Source organism: Filicampus tigris, chromosome 11 (assembly GCF_054856515.1).
Source record: "Filicampus tigris isolate MCC_2025a chromosome 11, RoL_Ftig_1.0, whole genome shotgun sequence".
Classification (NCBI taxonomy): Eukaryota; Metazoa; Chordata; class Actinopteri; order Syngnathiformes; family Syngnathidae; genus Filicampus; species Filicampus tigris.
In genome coordinates this window covers 21,398,564-21,418,371 of record NC_141227.1, presented here as the reverse complement: position 1 = coordinate 21,418,371, position 19,808 = coordinate 21,398,564, and the positions used below count along the sequence as shown (strand labels likewise).

At 41.8% G+C, this 19,808-nt stretch overlaps 3 protein-coding genes across 3 annotated transcripts; 2 read left to right on the top strand and 1 right to left on the bottom strand.

The window, feature by feature from the left end:
• Nucleotides 1-474: 474 nt before the first annotated feature.
• ccdc93 (CCC complex scaffolding subunit CCDC93) lies at nucleotides 475-3,398 on the bottom strand. The gene is made up of 2 exons (XM_086045650.1): nucleotides 1,232-3,398; nucleotides 475-846 (listed from the first exon to the last, which is right to left on the bottom strand). Exon 1 carries the CDS (start codon nucleotides 3,107-3,109, stop codon nucleotides 1,235-1,237), a length of 1,875 nt encoding a protein of 624 aa, XP_085901776.1. The 5' UTR covers nucleotides 3,110-3,398; the 3' UTR covers nucleotides 475-846; nucleotides 1,232-1,234.
• On the top strand, nucleotides 2,977-9,532 carry slc25a16 (solute carrier family 25 member 16). Its single transcript, XM_086045651.1, has 10 exons — nucleotides 2,977-3,661; nucleotides 3,832-3,966; nucleotides 4,382-4,474; nucleotides 4,563-4,696; nucleotides 4,780-4,843; nucleotides 5,400-5,521; nucleotides 5,624-5,690; nucleotides 5,994-6,156; nucleotides 6,252-6,320; nucleotides 6,494-9,532. The coding sequence occupies exons 2-10, from the start codon at nucleotides 3,864-3,866 to the stop codon at nucleotides 6,648-6,650; spliced, it is 972 nt and encodes a 323-aa protein (XP_085901777.1). The 5' UTR covers nucleotides 2,977-3,661; nucleotides 3,832-3,863; the 3' UTR covers nucleotides 6,651-9,532.
• An 866-nt stretch (nucleotides 9,533-10,398) lies between these two features.
• Nucleotides 10,399-19,515, top strand: LOC147140120 (polyunsaturated fatty acid 5-lipoxygenase-like). The gene is made up of 14 exons (XM_086045869.1): nucleotides 10,399-10,763; nucleotides 12,971-13,169; nucleotides 13,249-13,330; nucleotides 13,407-13,529; nucleotides 13,609-13,715; nucleotides 13,799-13,971; nucleotides 14,072-14,218; nucleotides 14,837-15,040; nucleotides 15,114-15,200; nucleotides 16,433-16,611; nucleotides 17,484-17,605; nucleotides 17,727-17,827; nucleotides 18,759-18,929; nucleotides 19,253-19,515. Exons 1-14 carry the CDS (start codon nucleotides 10,614-10,616, stop codon nucleotides 19,430-19,432), a joined length of 2,025 nt encoding a protein of 674 aa, XP_085901995.1. The 5' UTR covers nucleotides 10,399-10,613; the 3' UTR covers nucleotides 19,433-19,515.
• Nucleotides 19,516-19,808: the final 293 nt, after the last annotated feature.

The window sequence follows — 19,808 nt, the reverse complement described above, 5'->3', positions numbered from 1 at the left end:
ACAAAAATGGGTGGATTTTGCTGCTTATTTCATATTCTACAAACACAATAATTTAGTATGCTGTTTAGACTAGTGTGGCACATCGAACATAGGCGTAATATTGTAAAGATTTTTTTTGACCTGCTTCCCCCTTTAAGAAAAAACAAATGGCATATTTTTCAGAAGAAAAAAAGTCGTAGGCTACTTTCTAAAAACAGATGGGTCAAAAATAACCCAATTTCGGAAAAAAAAAATAAAAACAAACAAAATAACTACTACTATGCAGAACAGCTCCCAAAATGTGCTCATGTTGTACAAAATAACCCCAAAATTGGATCGTTTTGTACTTTTCTACAAAACAACCCAGAAAGTTGGGTTCAATTGACCCAAGTGTTGGATCGGTCTATTTTTACCCAAACTGGGTAATGTTTGATGATTATTAAGAGTGCATTATTACAAAAACAAAGTCATTTTTTGGGGGGGAAAGGGTGCGAGTCAAGTCAAGTCAAATTTATTTAAATAGCCCTTAATCACAAAAGTCTCAAAAAGCCAGCTGACAAATATTAACAACATCCCCTCATCTAGTCCCCCCAAGAAGAGAGAAGACACCTTGAGAAGATGGTGGGGGGGAAAGCCCCCTTGCAGGATGCAGAGTGGGCAACACGTAATAATGTGAATTATTATTATTATTAATAATGTGAAGCTATGCAATGTTAACTAGAATAGCGTGAGAGTCCATTTAATAAGATGAAGCGCTGCAGCAGAAGGACTCCTTCGAGACGGTCGGTCAATGCAGAATTCTCCACAGAAACGCCTCCGGGGAGCTGGCCCACCTTAGCTCTTGTCCCGGGTCAGTCGGTTCAAAATCTGTAGAGCAGCATCAGATATCGTTATGGTCCCTCTCTTCAAAAAGGGGAAATATTAATAATCGTCATAAGATAATTTTTTATAAAAATGATCATAATTGAGTGACAAAATGATTACATTTGGATTGCCATGCATTGATTTAATTCAGGCCAACAGTTTTGGTACTTTTTTTTTTTTTTTAACCCACCAATTTTTTTTTTTTATTGTTGAAAAGGTTAATGTCTATTTTTGTTCCATTCAGCAGATGACATTGAGAATACAATGGCGGGATTTGAAATCAAATCAATCCAGTCAAGACTATGATCCTAGAAACCAGTAAAGAGATCAATTGAACCGTGTGTGTTTTCGAAGATTGCATGCTAATACAAACAAACACAAGGTTTACCAACTAAGATGCTCCTTTTGCTCTCAACTTGGACAGCAGCATTTCGTTCTTCCGACATTCCTCTTGGAAGTCCTTGACGGTTTGGAAATAAAGCCTCTGGATGTCAAGCAGCTCCACGTATTTGTCGTTCAACTGATCTCGCCTCATTTTGTTCTCCTGCTTCTTCTTTTCCATCTTGATACGACTTTGTCCGATTCCCTCCACTATCTGTTCCATCTGTCTGAGGAACTGTTCCTTGGCGGCCGAAGACGACATGGCTTGTTGGAAGTTGTCATGGATGGAATTCAGCAAATTCACCTCCTTCTCAAGATAGACTTTCTGGTCATCCAATGTATTATACAAGGTGAAGAACTGTTTGGTCTCTTTGTGCGTTGCAGACACTTGGCAATAGAGTTCAATGAATCTCTTCTGGTACTGTGCGAGTTCTGCACGGCAAGGCACTTCGTCAATCTTTCGCTGCAAAATGGCAATGTCGCGATTCCTCCTCGCCATAAGCAGACGGACCTTCTGTAGTTTCTCTCTTTCAGTATTATGCTGTCTGTCAATCAATTGGTTTCTCTCCTTCTCCTCCTCTGTACCGACTCCAGATGCTGTGCTTACATTTTCAATACTCTGCTGCAGGCGGATCATCTCCTCTTTACAGTGGGTGCGGAACTCCTGTTCTTGAAGTTTCAAGTTTTCATTCGATGTGACCAGAGACCTCAGCTTGTCGAGCACGCTGCCGTCGGCTTGGCCTTCCATGTCCTCTAAAATGCTCACTTCCTTCATCAGTGTATCGGACCGCTTTGCGACCTCAATCAGCTTCATCTTGGCCTCGTCGCAGCCGTCCTTGACTTCAGCGTGCTTGGCTCGTAGCTCAGCACGCTGGTTTGTAATCTGCTGCATCTGTTTGTTCAGAGAGGCAACAGCTCTGAGGTGTTGCTGAAGCGGGCCATACCACTCGGAGGAGTCCTCCGATACCTCCAACTGCTTCTCGGCATACTCAGAAGCAATCAGTTTGATCTCTTCAGACTGTTGTCCCACAATATGTCCCACTGCGCTTGCTGTCAGTTGGCCCTCTAGATTGGCCATGGCGGCCATCGTGTTCATCAGGCTTTTGATCCGCTTCTCCTCCGCCGCCCATTGAACTTCTTCCTCTGACACCTGCGCCACAGACTCTTTGGTCGTCAAAGCCGCTTTTTCACCGGACTTATCTTGTTTGCTGAATCCATATCGCCTGCCATATTCCAGCAATGTCGAGTGAACCTTGGACTCCTCATCCAGTAGTTCGCCTGCCTCCTTTTGCCTTCTGTATTTTCTCTGTGGTTTGTATACTTCCAGTATATCAAGAACTGCTCCCACTGCCTTGCCTCTTCTATGATGGAACTCTTCATCCTCTGGAAGGTTGTAGGCCTTCTGGAACTGAGATATGGAGTAAGCTCTCACGTAGTCGCCCATTTGCTCTCTGGTCTCAATGGCCCGCTTCACTAGCCACTGTATCACTGGAAAAATGTGAATAAAATCAAGCCCTTGGATTTGATGAGGCTCCAGGTGATGAGGACACTTCATTTTTGGTAAAACAGACACAATTTTCTCAGTCAAAGCGATTTTCTGACCGATGGTCGAGTTTTCTTGAAAAAGAAGATCAACGTCAATGTCATAGTTACACGTTGTGATGCACCAAGTCATCCCGCCAACCACCTTGTCAAAAGGCGACAGTCCCTTGATGCGGGCCCGAAAATATCCGGCAGCCAAAAGAAGCTCAAGGATCTCCGCCAGCTTGATGCACTGCTCTTCATCCTCCCTGGCTTCGACCTGAATAACGTCGCCGGCTTGATGATCGGAACTCAATTTTGAGCCACGTCTTGCTCTATTAAAAACAGAGACGGTCGCTGCCATGTCGACTGAGATGTCAGGGTTTTTTTTAACGGAAACTCGACTTCACTGTGGCGCGCTAAATTGAGGTCAAACGACGTCACTAGCGTGCGCTCCAAAACCAAGTGCGCGGGTCACTGTTCTTGTTTAGTATTACGCGAACGTTGGAAACAGCGCAATAGCTTTACTAAGAACTCAATTTTGAGCCACGTTTTGCTCTATTAAAACGGAGACGGTCGCTTCAATGTTGACTGAGGTGTCAGGTTTTGGAAGGAAAACGCGACTTCACTGTGGCGCGCTAAATAGACGTCATCTACGTCACTACCGTGCGCTGGTAATATAAGAGCGAAGGGCACTCTCCTTGTTTAGTATTACATGAACACCGCAAACGTTCCTATAGCTTTTTATTTGACAGGTTGTGGAGTCAGATCATGAATGTTTGGCGACACTGATATTTGGTACACGCTAGCATCGTGTCGAGGAAGAAGGCGACGGAGAAATAATTTTACGGAGGGAACATTTGTTCCATCGACCTTCCACGTTGCTGTTAAAGGCGTATGTACAGAATGTCACGTTGTAAGTACAGTGCAGCATCTTATATGCAATGGATGGATTTTACTCAACACACGCACACAAAAATCTGATTTATTGGATAAATGACGATAAGGAATGTTAATCAATGTCAGTGGTGATGACCAATATATTAATAGTGATAATGTGTAAATTTTTATATTTTTGCTTGGTAGCTATGCATGTGGTGGATTTTTGAGCATTCAAGATGACATCGGAGGCTGATGCTGCGACTGTCTCCACACCCGCAGCCTTAAGCAGCACTCCAGCCCGAATAGACCACTACTGGATCCGCTCCTTTGTTGCTGGAGGTAGGACCTGACACATTATTGTTATTGAGCAATGTAATCTCGGGGCACCATGATAAAATGGGCTTCCTGCCTTGTTCGATGTTTCCTGATTTAAAAAAAACAAAACAGAAAGGGCAGTGCAGTAGTGTTGTTGTTGGTGCTGTCATCACAGAATTGTTGATACGACTGTTGTGCCCATTATTCTCTTTCTGCAGAGGATAAAGAATATATGCCTATGAGTATTGTTAAATTTTCTGTCTCCATGTGTTGCTTCGTATATGTGTTGCGTAAAGCATTATAATAGGGTGAGCAGACAATTTAGAGTGACAACTGTTTGAATGCAAGCTGTTAAAAAGTGAATATTTTATCATTTGTCCCCTTTAAATTGTGTTTCTTTGGTCGAAAAAATTGTTCATTCAGTGCTTCTCTGCTGTAGGTGTCGCAGGATGCTGTGCCAAGACTACAATCGCTCCTCTAGACCGAGTAAAGATTTTGCTTCAGGCCCAGAATCCCCACTACAAGCACCTGGGTAATATGTCTATAAATCATAACTGCATTCATTTTGCATCGCCCAGTAGTTGTAGCAGCAAAACTTCATTGTGCCTCTCTCTGTGCAGGCGTGTTTTCCACTCTAAAAGCCGTTCCGAAAAAAGAAGGCTTCCGTGGCTTGTACAAGGGTAATGGGGCAATGATGGTGAGGATATTTCCTTATGGCGCAATCCAGTTTATGGCCTTCGACAATTATAAAAAGGTACGATGCTTCCTTTATTGTGGGATGCACTTGGCCTTAAATGACAATTTGCACCACAACATACATTTTCATTTGCTCAACAGTTGCTTAGTAAACAACTTGGGATCTCCGGACATATTCACCGCCTCATGGCTGGATCCATGGCAGGTAGGTCAGAAAAAAAAAAAAACGGAATAAAACCATGTCATGTCTTTACTATAGGGCACAGATTGGTGGCATTTGTAAAGCTATAGTTTATGCTGCAGTTTTAATCAACCGTGTTGCTGTATGCCGTGTGGAACAATTATTTATGCCAGAGGCTGTGATGTAATATAATATCATATTCAAGGAACGTCTGCATATTTGAAGTTCGGCATTCGCATACTTGCAAGGTTTTCTTTGTGAACCTATCGTCCATTATTGGCTGAAAATAGGTCTATTTGCTATTTTTGTGCTCAGACCAAAACAATAAAAATGATCACTTTGGCTCCATCTAGTGGAAACTTGGTGTTGTAAGGTTTTAATTCATTGAGGGGTGTTTGTTTCTCCGTTCTTGAATGCACTTTCACCTCTGCCTGGAGTTGGTGCTCTGCAATTGATGCTGTGATATTAACACATTATTATTGTCCTATTGTGTATAATATTACTACCGGTACTTAATGTCATGTGAATTTGTATATAACAAATCTTCTCTTTAATGAATGCCTCACCCTTGTCTTGTCAGGTATGACAGCGGTGATATGCACCTATCCATTGGACATGGTTCGAGCCAGACTGGCCTTCCAGGTGACCGGGGAGCATCGCTACACTGGAATCGCCAATGCCTTCCACACCATCTATCTGACTGTGAGCTGCTGGTGTATAAACACGTGCATAATACATGCTTGTAAATGTTTTATCGCTACCCGGTCACGCATTTTGCTTTTTTTTTTGTGTGTGTTGGCACAGGAGGGGGGATTCTTGGGCTTCTACCGGGGACTCACCCCAACCCTCATTGGAATGGCCCCTTATGCAGGTGATTGCTGTGATTACCTTGACATTGAAGTTTAAATCTAAAAAAAAGTTTTTTTTTTAAAGTGCATTGAAAGTTTCGCCATTCATTTGAATGGCTTTGTTTCTTTTGGGGAAATTTGGAATGATGGGGAAATTGGGAGTTCGGATAATATGAAAAACAGTTTACAAGATCGACTGAGTGAGCGGAATGTCTTGATGGTTTGAATTGGTTGAAGAATATGTACTTATAGAAATAAAATCATCCGAATTTGAGAAAAATGAATTTGAAGAATTTTGTTGGTTTTTGTTTGTCTGACTGCTGCAGGTTTCTCCTTCTTCACCTTCGGGACCTTGAAAAGCCTCGGCTTGAAACATTTTCCAGAGACGCTAGGACGGCCGTCCTCAGACAACCCCGACGTTCTGGTTCTTAAAACCAAAGTCAACCTGCTGTGCGGAGGCGTTGCCGGTGCCATCGCTCAGACGATATCGTAAGCGGGAGTCGACGACTTTCACCTGACATGTAGCGTACCGGCAGCTAAATCTTTTTTTTTTTTTTTTTTTTTCTCTCTTTCTATCCCACTAGATATCCCTTGGACGTGGCGCGGCGAAGGATGCAGCTAGGATCCGTGCTTCCGGACGCGCACAAGTGTGTGTAAGTACCACCAGTGCCACCGGACACTTCATTAGCGACCCGTGAACAATATAATGAAATGCCCTCGCATGTGGGCTCCGGATCCTGATGTCACTCGAGCGGCCGCGTATCTCAAGCTGGCTCGCAATCGGAACAAACGTTAGCATATCATCTCTTGTGCCCCCCCCGAACAGCTCCCTGAGCAAGACCCTATCTTACGTCTACAAGGAATACGGCGTCAAGAACGGTCTGTACCGAGGCCTCTCGCTCAACTACATCCGCTGCGTGCCCTCTCAGGCTGTGGCCTTCACCACCTACGAATTCATGAAGCAACTCCTCCACCTCAACTAGGGGCCGCGTCACTCATCTGACTCGCGCAGATGCGTACTCGGTATGTCTTAAACTCCTCAGACTCAACCATGGCGAATCCGTTAATGCAGTGTGTGCGTGGGGGGGCGTGCCTTTTCCCTCCATTATTGTGCTACAGTGGTGCCTTGACTTACGATTTTAATCCGTTCCGTGACCACGCCAACAAAATGTTTGTAATTTGTTTTTAGTATGAAAAAAATAGCCCTCTATGTGGAGTATTGTACTTTATGAAATACGAACAATCCTAACATAATTAAGTCGAATGTAAAGAATTCAACACAATTATTTTTGTATCATGATTTAGTGCTTTAATTCCTTGGCCACCAGGGGGCATTATAATCCGGACGTACACCGGAAGAAAACGATCGCAAGTCAGTGATTTAATAAGATGCAGGAGAGGATAAAGAAAACATGCTTATATGCCTGCAAGTATTGTCTTATTTCCTGATGTATTTCAAATATGATTTGCTTCAAGTTTTATAACAGACAGAGGGATGCTAGTTTTGTTAGCCCGTCTATGGCCTTTTGCATTATGGTATCATTTTTGCTAGCTGACTTCCATAAGTTATGTGGTTGGGTTGAATACACAATGTGTACGGTAATTAATTTTGTTTTCTGTTTAGTTTTACACTAAACTTCAACAGGGAGTGGCAGTAAACAGCTTGAAGCAAGCACTTGGCCTCTTATTTTTTGGACAAATTGTTTACGCGTTCTAGCGTTTGGAACTCACATTTTTGCTCGCAGCTCAAGAGAAAAACGGCCAAACGACGGGTTGTATCACAAAAAACTCTTAAGTCGGGGTTCCACTGTACCTACCGTACCTATCGGAAACAAGCGAGCAAATTATGAACTATATTTCTACCATTGCAGTAACATGAAATGCACACATTTCTTTGTATTTTTGTGATGAGTTTGATACACTGAAAGCTGATTAAATGTTTGCATTATTTAGGATTCGGGGCTTTATAAATGTGTACAGGGTGCGAGTGGTACATTTGCCTTGTCATGTCGACATACAGTATTCAGATTGGTTTTTTGTTTTTTTGAACAATCTCTCTTAAAGAAACTGACCAGTTTGTGAATGATTTTTCATTGTCTTATTTCAAACTTTGAATAGATCAATATCATGATTTTTTGGGGTCATGCCCACAGATGTTTAATCTGTGTTTATAATCACTTGCAATTCCGTGATCACAGTGTATATATATTCATACATGCTATGATTTTTTTTTTTTTTCCTTGTTGATGTCCATATTTGGATCTGTGATGAATGTAGATCCGACGTGTCCTGATCGGCCGATGTTCTGAAAGGAGTGAAAATTGCACTTTAACTGTTTACCTTTTTTACTTCTGATATTTATTGATTTAAAGGGCGACTTTGCTTGCAGAAATGATGTGGTTATAGCTGAAGAGAGTCATGCAAATAAAACAGCATAAGTGTCATATTAGTCTCTTTAATTAATCTAAAGGAGGTTAAAAACAGGCCTTCGCACTATCTTTTTAAATTTTTTTTTTTCTGATAAATCCTAGAAATAATCATCATGCAATTTAGTTTCCGGATACCACCAAACAGAAATGTCACAAGAAGTGGCTACAATTAGCAGTTATTTACAGTCTGCCATCTAGTGGTGGAGCATTTAATTGTACTGCCTTTTCCTATAGTGTACGTCGCTGGCATATTAAAAAAAAAATAAAATAAAATAACACATACATAATTTGTAATCATTTTCAGACCAAAAAAAAAAAAAGAGTGAAAAAAGCTAATTTGATTTGCATAAATGTGCACTGAACGTCTTTTGTGTACATCTGATGACTTGCCTCGATGTTTATGTGTGCATGAATGAGCTTGCAATCGTAGATGCCAAACAAGTACGGAGGACTGAGGTGATCAAACTGTACGGACGCTATATTTTGCAGAATGACAATTTGACTATTATTTTCAATCTGCTGGGAGCCTTTTAAAATGTCACGTCACCCGCTGCATTTTTTAATCCTGCCCATCGAGCATGTACATTATTAACGTACCTGTATTGTGTTGCTTTAATTTAGCCATTTTCCTCGTATTAAAAATGATTTGTATTTTTATCTCTTAATTTACAGTACCACATTTAAAAAAAAAATCATGTAATTGATTTATTATAAATAGCAATGAAATAAATAAAATAATTCCTGCACTATGAACTCAAACAAACTGCTCGGCCACTCAAATAGAAGTGGAATGTCCAAGAAAAAATTCCTTTGCTTCTGTTCCCGTCTGGAAACACCCCACATTTACTTAAGTCCTTAGCAAACATGATTTTTTTTTATTTCCCCTAAAATGTAGTAGTAGTCATTGTCTAGTTTTATTCAGTCACCATTCAGTAACGTATTTCATAGTACAAACGCTTAAACAACAGTCATGTGCTGAGTGGTGAAAGAACTTATTTCAGCCTAGGCTTTTTTGTGTGTTTGTGTGTGCAAACATACTGTATGTTAAAGTTACCAGCTTCCAACATGTAACAAAAAAACACAACAAACCAATCACTGATATTTACAATCTTCTAAAACAGCTTTGCGAACAAGAATTTCGAAAAATGAAGGTAAATCACAATTTTTTCGAATTCATACTTGCATCATTCCAAAACTTGAACTCCAACAACAGAAACACAAAATGTCAGCAATAGGAAACTCGTGACTCGTAAATATTATAATATATGATATGACATAACATATTTTTGTGCTGCGCTACTTGATCAAGTCATGTAAGGAGAAGTGACTGACAACATTTTCAGAACTGACTGAACGAACAAAAAAATGCCTTTGAATGTACATATATTCTCTGTCTGTTTGGCTTCTGTGTAATTTTAAAATCAGGACATTATATTAAATGTCACGTTAACTCCATACTAAACTGTCTGTCTTCTTGAAGTCTTTATAATATGTGTGCGCCACGGGTATATCATGGTTCATGATCATTTTTATGAAGTGATCTATTAGTTCGTCCCCCCAGGCCCCGCCCCTTTATACAGAAAAGTCCAAATTTAGAGTTGTGTGCCTTTAATGTACACGAGTACTACGTTGTGCTGCAACATGCCGTGCTAGTCGTTAGCCTCTCTATAGTGTTTTGCATTATATGTTCGCTTTGAGCTAGCGGCCTTTCCTTAGACAAAATTACATTGGTTTACTTGAACAATTTAGACATACAATATTTAATTTTCGGATGTTATATGTGTCAGTTTTACAGTAAACCTCAACTGGGAGTGACAACAATTTGAAGCAAGCACGCTTAAATTCGAATTTGGGGAGCTGTCCGTGCAAGGGAGAGAACCGGGTACTAAGGATAACTTTACAAAGTGTGTTTTAATAAGTTGAAGTGTTTTTTCTTTCTAAAATGAAATGAAATGTATTTAAAGCACGTGGAAGGTTTTTTTTTTTTTTTTTTTTTTTTTTTTTTTGCACGGTCTCGCTATATTTTGGATTTTCACCGATTGCGGGTGGGTCTGAAACGTATCCATCCCCCGGGGTTAACGAGTGTTCACTGTATACAGGAATAATTCATTATGGTCAAGCCCGTAATGCAAAAGGGGGATCACTGTACTGTGATATTTGCATTGAGCATACTACCAGGCTTTGTCCAGTGGTCACGTACAGATTTGACTAGTAAATGTGATGTTTCATATAAAGCTTCAATTAAACACACCCATTTTCCTGTTTTGCTTTAAGGGAAAGCATGACCCCAGGTGAATGAGGTAGGGAGCGTCTCTCTGGTTCCCGTAGTGCACCGCCCACATCTGCTTTACAAAGTTACACATTCTTGTGGCGTTTGTGTAAGAGAAGTGAGGACATCTGAAAAAGTGAGAAGTGCACTCTTGGGACCTGACAAACGTGGCGACCTAGGCGAACGTCGATGGGTGACGGAACTGATCATTTTAATCCAGGAGTGTGTTTTTTGGAGTCTATCCATCAATGCCGTCGTACACAGTCACCATCGCCACGGGGAGCCAGTGGTTTGCGGGGACTGATGACTACATCTACATAACGCTGGTGGGCACTGACAGTTCCAGTGAGAGGACTCTGCTGGACAAGCCTCTGTACAATGATTTTGAGAGGGGTGCCGTAAGTGAGCACACACACACACACACGCACAGATGACTGAGGGAAAATATGCGTCTGATACACGGTAGACGTAGACATCCATCCATCCATCCATCCATCCATCGTGGCTCTAATGTTAAAAGAGGAAGCTACAATGGAAGAGGCAGTGATGACATTTTAACCGACCTATTGCACACTTTGTCCGAGTGATAGTCTTGTTTGTCGAGTCTACCCAGTAAAAACAACACAGCTGGTCTGAAATTAAGTATTGTAATGAAATGTGTGTTAATACAGGAATTGATTGATTTCCCCATTAGTTTGTTTGCATCAACTTTCAGAATTTGGATGAGTGAAGTGGGATCCAAGGTAAGAGGGTGGGAAACATTACATTTGGTAAGAGTGGGGGGTGGGGGGTGGGGATTTGGGCACAAGGATTAGAACATTTGATCAAGATACAATTGGAAGTGGAGTATGGACCTATTAAGGAGGGGGGCATGGATCATGGCGGAAGAATGCACCATGTATAAGGTAAGAGAAGAAAAACGGACCAAAGTGGGAAGGGGTTGAACATGTTCGATGACCTACTAACCAATTTAGGAGAAAGCATAGGTGGGAAAAAAAAAACATTCAAACAAGGGTCATCCGGCCTGAACCTGGCAGGGCATGGATAATGTTGACGATGAAGACGTGGTGCACCAGGAACAATGTAGGAGGATGTGAAGTATGGGGCAATTTGGGGAGAAGGGGTTCAGCAAAATCAAGGTAGGAGGAGAGTAAACTCAAATTATGAACCAAAATGGACATGATGAGGACCATGGTAGATTTGGTACACTAAGAACAAGGGTGGAGGAAATTGAATATTTTTAAGGAGGGCTCGTGGAAGATGAGGTGCATAAAAGTCGAGATTGGACTGAGTGGAGTTTGGACCAGTTGAGTCACGGTATAAGAACTACGGTAAGTTTGGCACGCCAGTACCAAGGTGGGAGGATGTGGAATCTGGAGCAGTTTAGGAGTGGTCGTGAGAGAAGCTTTCACCAAATAGAAGGCGGGAGTGGGTAAAGGATGGACCACGGCGAGCAGTGGTTATTGACCGTGGTAGACTTGGTGCATGGGTAACAAGATGGGAGGAAATGGAAGATGGACCAATTAGGAAGGGTCATGGGAGAAGGGCTGCACCAAAGCCGAGATAGGGCGCTAGTAAAGAACGAACCAAGGATGTCACGGACTACCGTCTGGTAGATTTGGTGTAACGGGAAGAAGTTCGGAAGGGGCATAAGTTTGTAGGGCAGAGCACCAGGTCTACGAGTAGAGCAGTCTTACTTTACGGAGTTCTGCCTCCTCCGGAGAGGCCACATCAATCCTCTCGGACCTGAGTTTTTCAGGCAGACGTCTCGCCGCACCTCAGATAAGGTTCTTTCACAATGGAGGCTTTGTTTCCCACATTCGCAGTCCATCCATTAACTTGATGAGTCAGAAAAAATTCCTGTTCCTCTCCTCATCCTAGCGGCAAAGATACGATGACCGCAGAGTCAATAATTAGTCTTTGACGGAAGGCTTTACAGAACAACCTACCTATCTCCATACCCTCCATGCCCTTTTTCACAAGAAGCATTTTTGGATAAGAAGAGATTGCAAACCTTAGCCAAATAAATGTAGTCCCAGAGCTATTATTGTCTTTGGCAAACATTCACATCTTGTCTATACTGGTGTCTATACTTCCCTGATCCGGAAAGTAAAAACCCTGCCACAGTTTGGCTTTAGCCACAGGTGTGGCAGAGTTTTTACTTTCTGCCCCCTGATTTTCCCCAGCTTCTGCTGGTAGATAAACACTGTATCCAAATCCCCGGACTCTAGCTGATCAAACCCTGATGTCTGTTCTTGCCACCTGCTTAGCCTACATTGCAGTTCTTCCTGGTCAGTTTTTTTGGGCTGTGTCTAACCAGACAACATACAAAGTCCGCTACCTAGACACTTGCATGAGAGTACCTGGCGCTCCCTCTTATTTAATAAAGTAACCCGCCATTCAGAATCCCTCCGGATCTGGAGCCTCGCTTTAGGACCACTGGATTCCTTTGACTGGCCCCGCTAACGCTCTTTAACCACTGTAAGGTGGCAATTCCTGACAGGACCATCCTCTTAACGTGAAAAAGTGCTACCTTAGAGAACAGCTGAACCAACAAATGGAGAAATTGGACTTTTCCACCGCACACAAATTGATTTGCTCACAGGTGGATTCCTACCTGGTGAGGATGGACGAGAGCCTGGGCGAGCTTGTGATGGTGAAGCTGCAGAAGAGGAAGTACTGGGTGCAGGATGACTGGTACTGCAGCTACATCTCAGTCAAGACTCCCGGCGGAGACAACGTAGAGTTCCCATGCTACCGCTGGCTGGTGGATGACAAGGAAGTGGTGCTGCGGGATGGGCGAGGTGGAGTCACCCAACTGCAGAGGGTTAGCTACACTCCTTCAGTTCATTCCATCACAATAGCATCTCTTTGGTTTGTTAGCTCACCTGCCTCAGGATGATAAGACGAGCCTGGTCAAGCAGCATAGAATGAACGAACTGGAAATGAGGCGTAAAGCCTACAGGTATGCTTTCTCCCACCGCAAAGTCAGTTACGGAGCGTTATGTTGAGTATTTAACAGAATTTCTCGAACCTCGTAGATGGGCGGAGTGGCAGCCCGGCTTTCCTATGAGCATAGATGCAAACAGACACCAGGACTTGCCCCGGGATATCCAGTTCGACAGTGAGAAGGGAGTGGATTTCGTACTCAACTACAGCAAAGCGTTTGTATTGCCTCTCATTGCATCTTTGTGAACCTCAACCACGGCGCGCAGCGAATTGATAATAAAAATGAACTTGCAGAATCGAGAACCTGTTCGTCAACCACTTCATGCACATGTTCCAGACGTCCTGGAGCGACTTTGACGATTTTGAGAAGATATTTTTGCGAATCAAAAACACAATCTCAGGTCGGCCTCAGATTTTGTCTTTCGAGTTGTTCTTCTTATTTGACACTTTCACATGTTATATGAATACACTTTTAATATTCCAGAGTATGTGATGCAACACTGGAAAGAGGATTTTATGTTCGGCTACCAATTCCTGAACGGCTGCAATCCTGTCGTCATCCAAAAGCTCAGCAAACTTCCTGACAAGTTTCCCGTCACTAACGACATGGTTGCTGTTAGCCTGGAGAGACAGTTGACTCTGGAAGACGAAGTCAAGGTGGAACAACCGTCACTCCGCTGACGATTTAGGTCGCGGGTCTACGCGCTGCACCTACTGACTTGTCGGCCGACCGATCGTGCAAATGTTCCGCCTCCAGGCAGGTAACATCTACATGGTGGACTATGAAGTCTTAGATGACATCAGACCGAACTGTACGGATCCGTGCACCCTGCAGTACTTGGCAGCTCCAATCTGTCTTCTGTACAAGAACACAAAGAACAAGATCCTACCGATAGCCATACAGGTACGGTGATATGAAACACGAGCGAGTCTTGGGGGGGGGGGGGTGTTGCCAGTTGCATGAGCGTGAATATTTGACCTTGTCTGAGGAGAAATAAGGAAAAACTTTGAATCAGCCGTCCTGATTGTATTTGAATTGTTTCCATGCACGGAAATATTTATTGAAGTCTTTTGTCTAAACTCTTTAACATTTTTCCCTCGTCTATCAAAACAATATTTAGTACACAGGTTGATTTAGTATTTTTGCTTTTAGAAGACTTTTAAAAAAAAAAAATTATAAACACTGTATAGTAGACCCCCGCATACTCACAATTTGGCACCCACGGATTCATCTATTAGTGGATTTTTTTTTTTCTTTCAAAATTTTAAAATGTATTTTTTTTACCCCCCTCATTTCACCCTGTTTTTCATGGAAAATGCATCTTGAATGTTTACAGTCTTTTTTTCATTCATTTGGGTTGACGTTTATTACTATTTTCTCCAATGCATTTCAATAGGCTACGCAGATTTTCCATTTTCCGCAGGCCGCCCCGCTCCCTCACCTCTGCGAACAGCGAGGTCCGCTGCACTTCTCCTAAAGTACAGACGCTGACTACGTGTCTCACCTCTGCTCGTCTCTCAGTTGGCTCAGACTCCAGGCAAGGACAACCCCATCTTCCTGCCCACAGACGGCCAGTACGACTGGCTCCTGGCAAAGATCTGGGTGCGCTCGGCCGACTTCCAGCACCACCAGACGGTCACGCACCTGCTCAGGACGCATCTGATCTCCGAGATGTTTGCTATCGCCATGTTCAGGCAACTCCCGGCGGTCCACCCCGTCTTTAAGGTCAGACCCTCATCGATGAATCTACCTGTCAGCTGAAAGGTGATGAACCAGCGACCGATGTGCTCCTCCACAGCTGCTCATTCCACACGTCCGTTTCACCATCGCCATTAACACCAAGGCCAGAGAGCAGCTCATCTGTGAGTGCGGTATCTTTGACAAGGTAAGAGTAGTGTGCGGCGCATCTTCCATGATCCAACTTAGGGTTAGCAGAACTTGTTTTGGAATTGCGGGAGGAAAGTGCCGAGAGCTCACTCGGCTCCAAACTGGATACAAAGGGTTCTTTATCCGGAACCAAACAAGATTTTTTGAACTTTTGACATTTTTTTTTTTTGAAATTTGAACTGATGCAACAGGCTGAGGCAACGCCCTGCACTATGTAGTCGACTACAGTAAACAATAAGCGGTAAGGTTTGATGGTACTATTTGCCAGCGCACTCAGCTTCCTCTGTACTTCATATTTTTCAATTTCATTGTTTTGTATTCATGGCCTACAAGTGATTTTCATGTAAATATGTACTGTAATCTATGACTTTACTAGTGTATTAGCGTGGGTTAATAATCCGAGGTTGGTGGTCATGCACTACATTAAAATTGACTCCGTTACCTTTAAGTAACTGCGGATAAATTGTACATGTCAACATAGTTTTGATGCAACATACTTTTTAATTTGACTGAATTATTATTATTATCTAGAAGAAACATTGCTTGTACTTCATTACTTTGAGCTGTATTCCACTCGCTACTTTATTTTCAATCTGTCTACTAGATTGCTTTTGCAATCTATTTGTTTTGGTCTGTCAGAGAAGCTTCAGCCTCGGGTACTGTTTCAACGATCCAATGTAATTATTACTAGCGTTTAACTCAGGGGCGGAGCCAGGAGGTGGCTAATGGGTGGGCCTGGAAAAATCATGGCGGGCCTGAATATTTCTCTCACTGAGCACAATACTCCTGTCCTGACGCATCGTATATTCAAATAAAATGACAAACTTCAGATCTTCCTTAGACAACCACAATTATGCCATTCTAAACATTTAATAAAATTAAAAAAAAAAAAACACCACAAAACAAAAAATTAAAAAATAATTTCATAATAATTTACAAAAAAATTTTAAGTATATATTTTGTCATGAATCTCACTGGGTGGGTAGTCTGTCAATCTGGGTGGGCCTGTGCACATGGCTCCGCCCCTATTCAAAGGTAACAGTCCACTTTCTTGAGTGACTCTGGCGCATCGTTACTTGGGTACATAAGTCGTACCCATTTCATAAAAAGGAGACTATTCATTTCCTAAAAACAAAAGACTTTGCGCCCTTTCATTTTGTAAATATTGTCCACTCTACACCACTGCTGCTCTGGTGCGAGTCTGACTTCTCATTTCCTCCGTCCGACAAGGCCAACGCCACAGGCGGAGGTGGTCACGTGCAGCTGGTTCGGAAGGCCACGAAATCTTTGACCTTCAGGTCCCTTTGCTTCCCCGACATGATCAAATCTCGTGGAGTGGACAGCAAGCAGGAGCTGCCCACCTACTTCTACAGAGACGACGGCTACAAGGTGTGGGAGGCCACCAAGAGGTGAGAGGACTGTACACAGAAACCAGCAATAATACACAAAAACAACAATACTGTATAACAGAATGTAATTGTGCCACATCCATCAACTGGAGCAGTTTTCAATCAATATTTATTTAAGTACATAGCAAAAAAAAAACGAAATAAAATACATCGTACTCGCTAAAGGTGCCGTTTGCCGACGACAGAAAAATGCTGCTGTCATCGCGGACCAGCACTCACTGAAAAATGTCAACGCAATGAGGCTGAAATCTAATTGGACCAAAAAAAACAAAACAAAAAAAAAAAACGTTCTGGAAGCAGTGCATCAAAAAGAAGAGACTAGACTGTTTTGAATAAATTAGGGGGGAAAAAAGGAACTTTTAGCTGAACCTTATTTTGGGTACTTTAAATGCTGTCAAATGTGTGCTAACTTACACTTTATGAGTTTGATGTGATTGGTTGACGCTGAACAGGGCCACACCCCTAATTGCAGCTAAGTAACTAACCAACTGTAGTGAACTGTTTTTGTAAAAACTGTTCCTAACTGAATCAAAGTAAGCAAAAAGAGTCAGGAAAAGCCTACCAGAACATCTGAACTTTATTTGGGTTAATCAGACACATTAAATGGTGGGAGTTGTGCACTGACTCACATTTAGTAACATGGGTTTGAATGTTTAGCTCATTCTGAAAACAGCCTCATCTGCTGCTATAAGAGGGTGTGCACACTTGTGCAACCACGTCCAAATTGTTCCCACTCCATTTTTTTTTTTTTGTATTGATAGGTATAGGTCACGATAGTGTGTTTTCAAATCACAAAAACCTGCCATTTGAACAGGGGTGTGTAGACTTTTCATATCCTCGTTATTTGGGTTCCATACTTGTGTCTTTTGCAGCTTTGTAGCCGACGTGGTCACGATTTACTACAGCAGCAACGACAAGGTGCAAGGAGATGACGAAATCCAGGCCTTTGTTAAAGACGTGCGCACCTTTGGGATGCAGGACTTCGATACGTGTGGTAGGGAAACCAAAATCTAATCTCTCAAAAGTGGAAACGTGCTCGACGTGAAAAAAAGTAGTTCAAATGTTTGGGAACAAACCAGCCTTCCTGCATTTGGACGTTTGCCAATTCCTCGCAGAGTTCCCAAAGGTGCTGAACTCTCGCGAGGAGCTGATCGAGTACTTGACCGTCATCGTGTTCACCGCGTCGGCTCAACACGCAGCCGTCAACTTTGGACAAGTATGTGCAACATGCGTTTCTGTTCGAAGTACTTCATTTTTTTTTGCGGGCTATTTTCTTTCCATTAAATTGTTGGATAATTTGACCATACTTTGAGTTGATGAAATGAGAAAGATTTATTATATGGATAATCATGTCGTGTTACACAATTAAAAAAAAAAAAATTATTTATCATAATAACAATAACAAAATATTATACAGTTCAAGCAGAATATAAATCAAGTGTGTCATGTTCCTTGAAGAGGAGCATTTTAATTTGGGTTTAACACAAATTTGTATTGCTAGATGGATAGATACATTTCCTGTAAAACTTAATAGTGATTTATAACATTTTAAATATAAATTACAAATCTTGCTAATTGAAGTTAACAACATCAATGATAACTATTATTTATTTTATTAGTAGTAGTTTATTACAGCTATAATGAAGTCTGCATTTAAATGACGCAATTTGTTTTGGTAAATGCCAATTCAATTATGTATGATTTTTAATAAGCATATGATGATTAAAAATTAAATACGATTGAAAATTTTACATATTTAAATATTCAACATTTGATTTGAATAAAAATACAACCATTGTCATAGTACAACTGATTGGACAATTTCACCGCAATTTATTATGATTTTATGGATTGTCTCCTTTTCTATAACGGGCAACAACGATTTGTCATAAGAAAATGATTGTTTGAATTAACCTGTAGGCGTACTAACATTTTTTTTAAAAATGTCATGGGAAAATATTTGAAAAAATATTAAATGGAATATTTTTTTTTTAATCATCATCATTAATAGTAATAATACTAATGCCCAAAATAATAATATTCAATGCAGTGTTAAGTGCAAAAAAAAAAATAGCTATTGTAGCAAATGTGTTTTAGTATCTTTTCCAGCGTGTGCTCAACTGTCAAACCTTTGTGACTGCATAAAGTACGACTGGTGTTCCTGGATTCCCAACGCTCCGTCCACCATGCGGAAGCCTCCGCCCAAGCAGAAGGGCGTGGCCGACGTGACCCTGATCATCGACAGCCTCCCGGACCGAGGACGCTCCAGCTGGCACCTGGGGGCCGTCTGGGCCCTGAGCCAGTACCAGGAAAATGAGGTGGGTGTTAGCATGTAGAGGAGACCTGGATAAACTTGATGTAACATTCTTGCAAGAAAGAACAACCATCAGACAGTAAAAGCAGCTTACACGGGCAAGTCACATATCGTCTCTGTCCTGTGAAAAACACGCATGTCCAATTTTTGACTTTTGAAAAAAAAAAATCACAATGCGATGTCTGTAACGCGGAAACCCCATTCACGTAAAAATAAGAAAATTGAAAAAAAAAAAATCTACATACGTGTTTTTCACAGGATATCGACGATATGCAATCGAAGAATAGTGGCTGAAAATGTACCTCCGCGTCTTCTCCCGTCCTTTAGCTCTACTTGGGAATGTACCCGGACGAGCACTTCATCGAGAAGCCAGTGAAGGTGGCCATGGAGAAATTCAGGAAGAGCCTGGCGGAGATCAGCAGCGGCATCAAGATGAGAAATCAGGGAAAGAAACTGCCCTACTACAACATGTCCCCCGACAAAATACCCAACAGTGTCGCCGTTTGAGGGGCGTGCTCGTCCATATTGTGTCCAAACATTTGCTTATTTTCAGATATGCAGACAATAAAAAGACAAGACTTGCCTTTAAACAGCTTTGGGCTGATTCACTTCTGCATAGGATTGATTCTCAAAGTGCGCTAAGCAAGAATGAAATGTTACAATTTTTTTTTTTTTTTTTTTTTTTAATCCAGTGTAATGTTCTTTCATCCACCATTTTATCTTTTAGGACAGTTTGTTTTCAAACATTTATTTTGGTCCTATTTCTAACGTATGCGCCGTACATTTTCATTTCAGTATTTTTTTCCATCAGCGTAGAACTGAGCTAAACAGGACAGGATTGCGCCGGATTTTTCCTCTGTTGTCTGTTGAAAAAGGGACGCAA

What these genes read in the sequence shown, in the direction of transcription:
- ccdc93 (XM_086045650.1), bottom strand. Translation starts at nt 3,109, where the DNA reads ATGGCAGCGACCGTCTCTGTTTTTAATAGAGCAAGACGTGGCTCAAAA.
- slc25a16 (XM_086045651.1), top strand. Translation starts at nt 3,864, where the DNA reads ATGACATCGGAGGCTGATGCTGCGACTGTCTCCACACCCGCAGCCTTA. An exon ending in CATGGCTGGATCCATGGCAG is followed by an intron (nt 4,844 to 5,399) that starts GTAGGTCAGAAA and finishes TTGTCTTGTCAG; the next exon opens with GTATGACAGCGGTGATATGC. An exon ending in GCCATCGCTCAGACGATATC is followed by an intron (nt 6,157 to 6,251) that starts GTAAGCGGGAGT and finishes CTATCCCACTAG; the next exon opens with ATATCCCTTGGACGTGGCGC.
- LOC147140120 (XM_086045869.1), top strand. Translation starts at nt 10,614, where the DNA reads ATGCCGTCGTACACAGTCACCATCGCCACGGGGAGCCAGTGGTTTGCG. An exon ending in AATCAAAAACACAATCTCAG is followed by an intron (nt 13,716 to 13,798) that starts GTCGGCCTCAGA and finishes TTAATATTCCAG; the next exon opens with AGTATGTGATGCAACACTGG. An exon ending in GCAGGACTTCGATACGTGTG is followed by an intron (nt 17,606 to 17,726) that starts GTAGGGAAACCA and finishes AATTCCTCGCAG; the next exon opens with AGTTCCCAAAGGTGCTGAAC.